Consider the following 11340-nt stretch of genomic DNA (forward strand, 5'->3'; position numbering starts at 1 on the left):
AATACTTTTGTTATTAATAGAAAACTCATTATATTAACGATGAAACGTTAAGATTGAAATTCATAAATTATTCTGGTATGTATAATATAAAAATTCTGCAGCTTTTTTGTAAAGGTTGTAGAGACTAGACTCTATATGTTGTACAGTTGTGTAAAATTAAGTTAATGACACAGTTTACAATCGTTTGTTTTACAAAATTGTCAATTTTCAAATAAAGTAACCTAGAAGAAAATGTTAATTAATTTTTTAAAGTTGATCCTTATTAAAAGGAGTTTTATGTTCGATTGACGAATGTTAGTATTTTAGAATAATAAAATTTAAGAAAATATTTTTCTTGTTTATGTGCTCAGTTTAAAAAGAAAAGTAATTTAAAATGTTAAAAAGAAACTACTTTTTTTTTTGCGTTTTGTAAAAAGCAATATAGTTTTCTTTGATTTAAATAATAATCAAAACATCTTCTAACTTATTAATGTTTTAATAAAGCTGTCCGACTATGAAACTGAGTCTTAAAAATTATACTGTACCTACAGTATACACTAATTGGCCCTTCAGTGGAATTTATAAAGACTTTTCTTCAATCAAAAAAAGTAACTTAATTTAATATTGATTACGTGGTTAGTCACTTCATAGGTTGAACTTATTAATTTAGTATATTCTGAAAATCCTCCTAAGCTTTTTCAAGGATTTATCTGATTTTCTAACATAACTTTAAACGTAAAATTATTTTATTAAAGACCCAGACAAGACATTAAACTGTATCCGTGGCGTACGACTCAATAACAGAAAGTTTTTTCTGAGACTAGGTCCTTAGACCAATTTTTTGAGCACTTTTTCGTCATTAAATTAATTTAACATTAATGATACACTTAATTTTTATCTTATTCACCTAAACATTTTGTTAAAAAGTTTGTGTCGAAAGGGCTTTAAACGTTTATTAAGTATGTAGTGTACTGATTTAAACATTTTATTCGAGTTAAGCACTGGAAAAAGAGTGATTTAATAACACTCAAATATTTTTACAATAGTTTATACTTTATTGAACGATAAAAAAAAACGCTCAAAACATTTAGTCCTAAGACCTGGTGCATGAAGAACCTTTTGGTTATCGAGTCGCACACCACGGATACCTTTTAACGTCTTTAATTACTAAATGTAAATATACATTTATATAATTTTCTAATGAATATATATGTTTTAAACTACTGATAATAAGTTTTAAATTTTATTGCCATAAAGTTGTAAAATACTATATTCTACCTACAAGTTGTATAAAATCATAAAAAAGCATTAAGAGGTATCATACTGTTTTAATTGTGATATTTACTATACTTTGTTTTTAACTTGTTAATTTCTTTTAGTTAAAATTCAATCATAATTTTTTGAATAAAAAACTACTCAAGACTTTCAACAAACATATATTTCAAAAATTAATTAAAATAAGTTTTAATCTAAAATTAATAAAAATATGCACGTTTAAATACCGTAATAAACTTTAAAAAATCTATTTTTCCTATATAAACTATTTTAGAACCAAAAAAAAAAAGCTTTATCATTTTAATGAAAATATACAGAACATTGTTTTGTAAAAGAATGTGAAAAAAAAACTGTAATTAAAGAAAGCGCGTTTGTGACATTCTTAACATTCTTGATTTATGACACCATATGCACAAACTTAAAAAAAACAACGTTGTTTTGGTTTAAGTGTTATAAGCTAGAGAGAAATTCTTCATACTAATTTCGAAAAAGCTTTTAATTGTTATAAAATTCATGAAATTTTTAGAGTGCAACACTTTAATTGAATAGAGAGGTTCTTTAAAACAAATAACACACTAATATTTTAAAAACATATAAACTATTTTAATATTTGATTTAATCGTGGGAACAAAACTACTCTAAGAGCAAGATTTTGCTTCGGTTGCAGATTTATAACATACAAGTCGAACTAATGTTATACATAAAAAGATTAATATATTCTAATCAGTAAAGTTCAAAGGCTTAAGTAGTGAGAATAAAAAATATTTTTTGAAGTTAACTTCATATTAAAAAAAAAAATTGCTAAATTTTACAGTATGCTTTTTATAAATAATCGTTTAAGTAATATTATGATTCAATCCTACTTGAAAAAGTTTTTTAATTCGTTACTTATTTTAATACTAAATTTCAAGCATATATACAAAATAATTAAAAACATAATTATTTATAATTTAAGGTTCTTTTTTCTGTCTAAAAACGTATTTTGTTTAACTTAAACCAACGATTTGATTTAAGTTGCTGTTTACAGTAGATCTGTAAGTAAGTGTCGAGTTAACGAGGTCAGGATTAGAAGAAATGAGTCTTGACCTTTTAATTCAATATCAAAGTTCAGATTGTAGACAGTTTTTGAAATGCTCTAATCTTTAGAAAAGCTTATAATTTGATTTAGAATTTACTTTAGTGACAGCTGTGAGAGAAATATCAAGCTATTTGAACTGAAATCTAATTTGCATTACAAAGTTTTTGTTTACAGTCTTACGAAATTTAACTTACAAGTATACCTTGTTATCGATAAGTTGAGAAGTAAGCTAATGTAATGGTCGTATTTTAGATTTAAAACTGTCAAACTAAATAACTTAATAGAAAACATACTTTAAAAAATAGTTTCACCATTTTGTAGTAGTATTGTGTCAATATAAATATTTTTTGATATAATATAGATAGGGTTAAATTAAAACTTTATATTTAGAACTAATTTACTTAAAAAGGTATATGTTTTTAATAGTTAATTAACTAGTAAGAAGTAGTTTTTTTAAACACATTTCAGCTTACTAGATGAATGTAACACTAATTAAATGTTAATATCAGTTTTAAATGTTCTTATAAGTACTTTAGAGTTAGTAGAGACACTTTAAAAAAAAAGTATTTGTTTTATTGAATTAACCTCAGCATATTAATGGTTAAAAAGTAGTCCTAGTTCTACTAACATAGCTATTTTAATCTTATATTTAAAATTTTGTTTTTTATTAGTAAACATCTTTATAAGAAATATATCAACTTAATTACTTCATTGTAGACCAAACTTAATAAACTTATTAACAAAATATTAAAAAGTCTATAAAACTTGCAATAGTTCTTACTAAAGTATTAATAAAATTGCAGTTATTTTAATATTTAGTTTGCTACAATTTTATTAGGGTTTAGTTTCTATGAATAGAAACAACTTGAGTTGGAAAAAAATATTATAAAGCTATGTTAAATATAAACTTATGATGACCTTAACAAAACAAGATTGTACAAAAATTATATAACTGAATATAATTTAATTTTAAAGGTAAAACAAACTTATTTTAAACTACTAGCTACTTACATATTTTATATTTCAAAGTAAACCTGTTTAACATGAAGCTTTAATTAGTAAACAAAGTTTGTACAAATATTATTGTTTATTGAACGATAAAAAAGCGCTAAAAAAATTGGTCTAAGGACCTGGTGTACAAAGGAACCTTTCGGTTATCGAGTCGTACACCACATGCTTATAAAGTTTCTTACGAGCTACTATACAAAATTTTTTTAAATATTTAAATCTTTAGTAAAAAAACGATCAGTCAAACGAAAAGAAAAACGAAAGAAAATAAAACTAAACGAAAATTAACTGAATTTTGTGTTTAATAATGTACTATGAATCATGTTTAGTAACATAAGAACTAAAAAATATATATAACTTTAAATTAACTTAAAAAGAAGATAAACAACACTAATAACAAAAGTGTGAATACTTAAATTATAGGTTACAACTTCTTTAAAGAAAGTAAAATGTAATACGCTAAAATAGTTTTACGAAATATTTTTTATAAGTATTTTGTGATAAAAAGGTAATTTCTATATTATTCAATAAGTTAACCTAAACATTAGAAATATAAACTACCCAAATTATTAAACTGTTATATCAAAATATTAAACAATATTGTTTAGTATACAACAATTTTGGTTAATAAACATTTAAAGTGCTTCAATTAAAAAACTTCTCAAAAATTTTTAAAAAGAAGTAACGATAGTATTTTTAAAACTAACAAATTTTGTTATCGCTATGTTAAGCTTTTAATTTGCAAAGCAAGAAGTAAGAGTGCTTAAAAAGCGAGCTGAAGTCAAGTGAAAAAAGAAATGTTTAGCAACGAAGCTACTAACTTGCCAATAATGAAAACAGTTAACTTTCAGTTCGTTTGTCGAGTTTGTTAATTAGAAGTCTGAGTTTTTTTAGTTGTTTTGATAAGAAAATAAGGAAATTTAAAGTATTTTAGTTAAAATAGTGAATATTGATTTTTTTTTACAATAGTTACTGTGTTTAGTACTGAACATTATGATAGCTTAAAAATATTAAACAATAGTTTAAAAAAATAATTTTTGATTAATTTTTGATTACTTTTTTCATATCTTTCATAGCTTACGTAGTTACTGGTATAACAAGTTGTTTTCAACATAAAAATTTTAAACTTTGATTTAGCTGCATAAGAAATCTTTAAAAAATGTCTAGAAACTGTTCATGTATTTAAAAAAAAACATTTTTTATAGATTTTACGTTTAAACTGCAAAATGAAATATTTCATTGATTTATTGAAAATTTTGTTTCTGCTCGCATCATCCAATTTTTGCTACCCGAAAAGGCACAGCTTGTTTTGGAACCCATCGATCACCCCCGAGTTAGTTTTGGAATACATCTGCTATCTAATTTTGTTAAAAAAATGTTTATAAACAGTTTTTATGGTAGTTTTGAACAAGTTTACTAGTTTTTGTAGCAAAAATTTACTTGTATTGTTCTTGGTAGTACGACGTTTTAATAACTTAAAAGTCTGCATCATAACACAAAAATAATACAGATTAAGTTTCGTTTAGTTTTCACGCTTTTAATATAAAAGTTAAACTTTATCGCTGAGTAAGGCCAAAACAATCCAATCTCATACATTGAAACGAAAAAGTACCTTCGTTTAAGTAGATAAAAAACTCTATTCATGCATAAAGTTTACCACTAGGCTTATGCATCTTAATAATACATCGCAGACGATTTGTTTTAGCACAACGCTGTGGAGACCACCAACAACGGCAGAATAAAGGGTGTATAACGATTCATTTACAGCGTTATGGATGGTTTAGCCGATTGATCTAAAAATATGCGGTTATTTTTGCAGTTAAATAGTGGTTTTATTGCTAAACATTTTTGCTTGTAAACTGGGCATTTTAGCTAATTTCTAATAGAACGTGGTAGCCGACTGTTTCGTTAATCATACTTTTTAACACCAACAGGTATTTTAATAATGATAAACGATCGGCTGTTTGTTGAACAATAAACTTTATCAAAATAACTCGGTAGTTGTATTGAGCTTTTTAAGTCCTTAAAGTTTTTGGACATAATAGTTATAATTGTATATTGCTAATTTAAAAGCATTTGAGTTTTGTGATACACCTTTGTACTTTATTCAATAATTTTGGTTTTTATATGTTTTATAGGTTTACGTATTTTAATTTTTTCAGTTTTTTAAGAATTTTATAGAGAAACTTAAATACACTTAATCATCATTAACGCCTATTGCTTTTTCGATTTGTAAAAGGACTGTGACTTTTTTACGTTTTAAAACTAATACGTTTTAAATTTAATATGAGTTTCTAACAAATGATTAATCTAGCTTTACAGAACAAAAAAAGGTTAACATCTTGTGTTTTTTTAATTAAAATGTCTTTTTAAACAATAAAAAACTACAATTCATCATTATTGAGTTGAAATGTTGTTCTAATTCCGACAAAGTACAAACATTCATAACAACTTAACCACATTTTAGTAAATAGTAAGCGTTACTAAATGAAGAATGTGTCATAAGAATTTACTTAAAAAAACTCAAACACTTTTTCTAATTTTTTGTCGAGCAACAGCTTTCAATATCCGCAAAATAAAGCTGGCTAATTGAGCGTCCACTCTTGTAGGACACTTAACGTAAGGAAAGTCTAACTACGTCTTTGTTTCGAAAATGCGAAGCCAATTGCTTTTTAAGTGCGTTGTTAAGCTTAAGTGGCTAATTGGACCGTATTTTTATGCAACTAAGTTGAAAAAATTACGAATATTCTCATCAGTTTGAAAACTTTAATCCGTTCTAGATTGATTAAAGCTTACATCAGCCATGAGACTTATTTTGGTTTTGTTTTTGATCTTTTTGATGTTAAAGATCAAAATAAAAAACTCATGTTTAATTTTTATACACAGCATAAACCTATATCTTTAACAGACTAACAACTACAGGAGCTAGTGCAAAGTTAAGAATGGGCGATTTTTTAGATTTAATGTGTCCTCACACTGGGTTGATTAGTACAAATAAATCTAACTTCACAAAAGTTTTCAACGTGTATATGGTCAACAAGGGCGACTTTGAAAATTGCAGAGTTTCGGGTAAGCTTTTTTATATGAAATGAAATTTAAAAAAATTAACAGTTTTGTTTCGCCAGATAAAAACATGATTTATTTTCGTTGTGACCGTCCAGATCAAGAGAACAAATTAACACTGAAAATGCAAACCTTTAGTCCGTCTCCATACGGATTTGAATTCGATTATTGCACTGAATACTTCTATATCGGTACACAGTTATTATTTCTTTTATTGTAATAATAAAAAAAATCTGTTGATAAATTACGTTATAAGTAAACAATAAGAAGTTATCAAATAGTGTTTTTTTTTATCTAACAAAATTTTATCTACATTTTATTTCATATTGTACTAAACGATTATTGGGTTATGTAAAGTATTTATAAACAAGTTTTTGTAAAATAGAAAATTAAATGGAAGTTCAATTAATAAATATATAATACATTTTTTTAACAACAGATTTCGGCAACTAACTTAAAATCGTTTTTTATAATACTTTTAAACTTTTATAAACAACTATAAAAAAGTAACTTAACTCTTTTCATCTTATTTTTTAAAAGTTTTATGTATAAAAGTTCTTACCATCTTTTTCACTAAATGTCGTTGTTAACAGCTTACTCGCTGGATGCTGTTTTAGAAGATACTACTTGTAAAGACAAACCGATGAGGTTTAAGTTGCAAGTTGAGTGCAAAGGTAATTTTTTACTAATTATTAAATACCACTTATACGACCTTAAAATGTACTTTAACCAGTAAATCTACCTGAAATACGAGCATAATACTTATTTTGTAACTTTTCAGAAAGTTATAAACAAAAGCAAATAGTATTTAAACCAGCAATTAAAAAGCTACGGCCCGCAAAGCAGAAACCTTTCGTCTATCATTTAACTTTAAATAAAAACAGCAAGTACAAAACACAAAGTTATAAATACTTAGCAATTAAATATTAAAACATGCTGCAACTTTCTTGGCTACTCTTTTATTTTAATTTACAGAATATGGACGGCCAAAAATGACATCGTCTATTAAGCATGTCAAGTTACTTACAAAACGCTGCCTTCCCCCTTTTTAAGTTAAAATTTGAATAAGATTTAAGAGTCGGTATCTATCTTTGTATTTGTATGTATTAGTCCTGACCCTTATTTTATTCCGTTAAGTATTTTTAGTTTATATTATTTGTTATAGTCTAATAACTTTACTGTTATACTTTTACTTAACCTTTAAAAAATTAACAACATTTTAAAATGTATTAGCAGCCAAAGTATTAAATTTAACAAAATTAGTTAACGAAAAGAAAAATTATAACCTAGAAACTATGTATTAGATAAATATTTTTCTGTTTTTAGAACGCAGATTGAAAAAAATTAAAACAAGAAAAATTGAACACATTCCTGATGAAAAAAACTTAAAGATAAAAACCACAAATGAAAGCATTATAGAAGAACCTAAATTGAAAACATCCAAAAGAAATCACCACCATCCGAAAAACATGATTACAAGCTTAGATAAAAACGAAAAAACTAAAGAGCATTTGCTTCAAGCTTTAGGTGCTAGTTCTTCAGCGAAAATAAAATACTTCTTCCTTACGAAAATAATACAGCTGATACTTTTGTTTTTTTATACATGTATTTAAATTTTTAGTTGTGATAAAGGTTAGTTCTTTGTTGACTTGGTTTTAGAAACTTAAGAGGTTTCTTATCTAAAAAGTATATTAATTAAAGCTGAGGTTATTAGCATATAACAATGGAGTTTTTTATAGATATGTTAAATGATTTTTTAAGAGATAAAAAATATCTTAGATGGTTTGACAACTTAAAAAAGTATTTTGTTAAAAAAATTAAATAATTTAACTACTTTTCAATTGTTGATAAAAGTACTATAATTTACTTTGAGTATTCTGCTGAGTATTAAAAAACAGTTAAGAGTGTTAACACTACTTATCTTACTAATTGTGCTTTTAAACATTTTATTTAGTGAAAATTACCTTTAAATTCTCTAAAACTTATCAAAGCTTAGCAAAATAAAAAGTTGACTAAAAACTTTTTTTTTTTAAGTTAATACAAACAAAGGTAGTGTTTTAAATACTAATTTTAGTTTTTAACAGTCAGTTTTATAAAGCTGAATTTTGTAGAAAAACATTTACTTTGGCAGTATCCTATTAATACTTTGTTTAACAAACCTTTTTTTAATGCTAAAGAGCAGACACTTAAAGATGATAGCTTTTTAGTAATTTTATGAAAAAAATTCTAGTTCTTTTCAAAAAACTTCAAACTATTGTAAATATTGCTATAGTACTAGTTAATTTGTTCAAAGTTAAAAAAAAAATTAGAACATTTAGAGGTTTGAAAAAAATAACTAAGCTAAACGTATCTATAGAGTAACTTTACGTAGAACCAAATAGTTTTTGTTTTTAATCTTTTAATTTCTATACTTTCAACTTATTAATTGCTTTTAATTTAAATGCTTCGTAAAAACTACTTTTAATTTAGATAATTTACAATCGTTTTCTTTTTTTTGATCATTGATCTTCATTTGTTATTAATGCTTTCTTGTTTTGACAAAAACTTTTTTTGCCAATTTTTCTATTTTAAACTGCCTCTGAAAATCTCACTGTTGTGATTCATATAAAAATTACTAAATAAGTAAAGATTTGAGAAAACTTTGTGTTATTTTGAAAAAATAAATTATAATTGCCTTTTTTAAAACTTTTTTGTTAAAACTTTTTATTGGATAAATAAAAGTAATAAAGTAAAAAAAAATGTACCAATCACTAACTAAACTTAAAAAACTTCTTGATTTTTAAGAATAGAATGAAAATTTTTTGTATGCAAGTTTATATTATACCAAAGCTTGTTAACTAAACTAAGTCTACTGAAATTAGTATTTAGTATTTTCTTAAAGTCTTCAGTTGTTAAACCAAACATAAATTTTATCTTTAATTAAACTAAAAAGACGTATTCATTACAAGGCACTTATGTAATACTAACCTGTATCAGTAAAAAACTGTACTATGAGCATTTATACTTAAAGCTATTGGTAAAATACAAATGATCTACTCTGTATAAGTTTAGATTTATACTATAATTTTCCAGCTGATTTTTTAACTTAGTAAATTATTTTTCAAAAACTAAACTAAATTTGATAAGTTTATGCATAACCCTAGATACTTTTATATCTAAAAATATCTAAACTGAATACTTGTGTAAGTGGATTTATGTTTAGTTTATAAAAAACACTAGCTATTCTATTAAAGATAATCTACAGATAAAAAGTTATAAATAAATAATACAATAAAAAAACACATTTCAAAAAATACAAAAAAAAACGTAAATTTTTTAAAACAAAGTTTATTTAAAACTTTTACTGCTTAAGTAAGATTTTTAATATAATATTAGTAAATGATATAGAAAATGATTTTGCTACTACATTAGGTCGAGAATTAACTGAAACATGTTTATAAAAATTATTTAAAGTCTCTTAAATTGTTAATAACTGCGTTCTTGATTGTAAAATTGTTTATAAACTTTTTAAATCGATGAAATAAAAATAATTTATTTTAGTAACAATTTAAAAATAAAACAACTAAATCTAAAAGTAGATTTAAAAATTCTGCTTATGCCTATTTTATAATACAGCGCTTAAAAATGAATTTTGTAAGTCATGTATTTGTTTTTTTTTTATATTAATTTAACATAAATATTTTTTAAGATTTTGAATAACTTAATTTATAAAACTTTTAGTGGAAAACGCTAGTTTTTAAAAAAACTAAATGAGAACTACGAAAATTAAAAAGAATCTTAGTTTGCGAGCCAATGACAGAATTTTATTGCTTTAAGTTACTTTAATATTAAAGTTCATTACAAAAATAAAACTTTTAGATATTTTACCAAACCAGTTGAATTAAAACTTTTTAAATATAAGGAAAATATAACTGTATAATTTTAGCTTTAGTTCTTTTTTTTTAATAAAAATACTATTGCAGTAAAAATATTTTAGAGAATGTATATCTGTACTTTCACGTTTTTTTTTCATCGTTTTAAATAGCTTTTTTTAAATATTCATGAATATTTTCAAAATTATCAAGTTTGAACACTGGTATAAAAGTTTAGTTATTTTAAAATCAAATAAATTAAATAAAAGCTTCAAGTTTTGTAATTAAAGAAGAGTTTTGAAACATAGATGGAATATAATTTAGCTTGTTTCCAAGTTAGTACTGATAAACCTGCAATATTTATAATGTCAGCATAACATACAACTCTATAATTAATTTAATTTTTTAAAAAAATATAGCGTTTTTAATCATTAACTTATGGTTATACTTTTGCTCAAAGTTTCAAAGTTTTTCTTTTTCAAACTGAACTAAAAACCTAATTTTAAGTGTTAAAAAATTTAAGCCCCTACGGCGTACCAGGGTAGTTACACAATTATATTGTACAGTGGTTTCTTTAAATGAAAAAATTGTTTATTAATAGTCATTTTCATATGACATCATTGCCTTAAATTGAATAAATTTAAATCTTAAAAGGCAGAACAATTACAAACACCTTTCAGCTCTGAAACTTTAGATTCAGCGTTTGATAGGACTAAAAAGTTATGTTTTTATAGTTTATAACTTTAAAAGCCACGAATGTTTTTAAAATACCTTGATCTTATTATTGTATTAATGTCAAAACAATTACTTAATCTAAGTTTTAAAACTAGCACTAGTTAAAGTTTAACATAAAACTTGCAGTAACTTAGTAATAAACAAATTCAAAAAAGTTTTTTCAACCCATGGTTAAACTAACAAAAAAAATTACCTGTGTTATAATATCATACATGGTTACTATGAGTTTTGATAAAGTTTGAAAGACTTCTTACGATGAATTTTGTTTTAATAAAGCTTAAAGAAATAGATTTATGTAGAATTATGTAATGATGAATTTATGTAATGTGTGTAAAAGTACATTTAAAAGTA

At 24.1% G+C, this 11340-nt stretch overlaps 1 protein-coding gene across 1 annotated transcript; it reads left to right on the forward strand.

The window, feature by feature from the left end:
• Positions 1 to 4549: 4549 nt before the first annotated feature.
• Positions 4550 to 9046, forward strand: LOC145829584 (ephrin-A4-like). The gene is made up of 5 exons (XM_082937424.1): positions 4550 to 4673; positions 6249 to 6409; positions 6466 to 6594; positions 6997 to 7077; positions 7730 to 9046. Exons 1-5 carry the CDS (start codon positions 4567 to 4569, stop codon positions 8014 to 8016), a joined length of 765 nt encoding a protein of 254 aa, XP_082793550.1. The 5' UTR covers positions 4550 to 4566; the 3' UTR covers positions 8017 to 9046.
• Positions 9047 to 11340: the final 2294 nt, after the last annotated feature.

The sequence above is a fragment of the Thalia democratica genome, chromosome 2, assembly GCF_965202585.1.
Source record: "Thalia democratica chromosome 2, ktThaDemo2.hap1.1, whole genome shotgun sequence".
Classification (NCBI taxonomy): Eukaryota; Metazoa; Chordata; class Thaliacea; order Salpida; family Salpidae; genus Thalia; species Thalia democratica.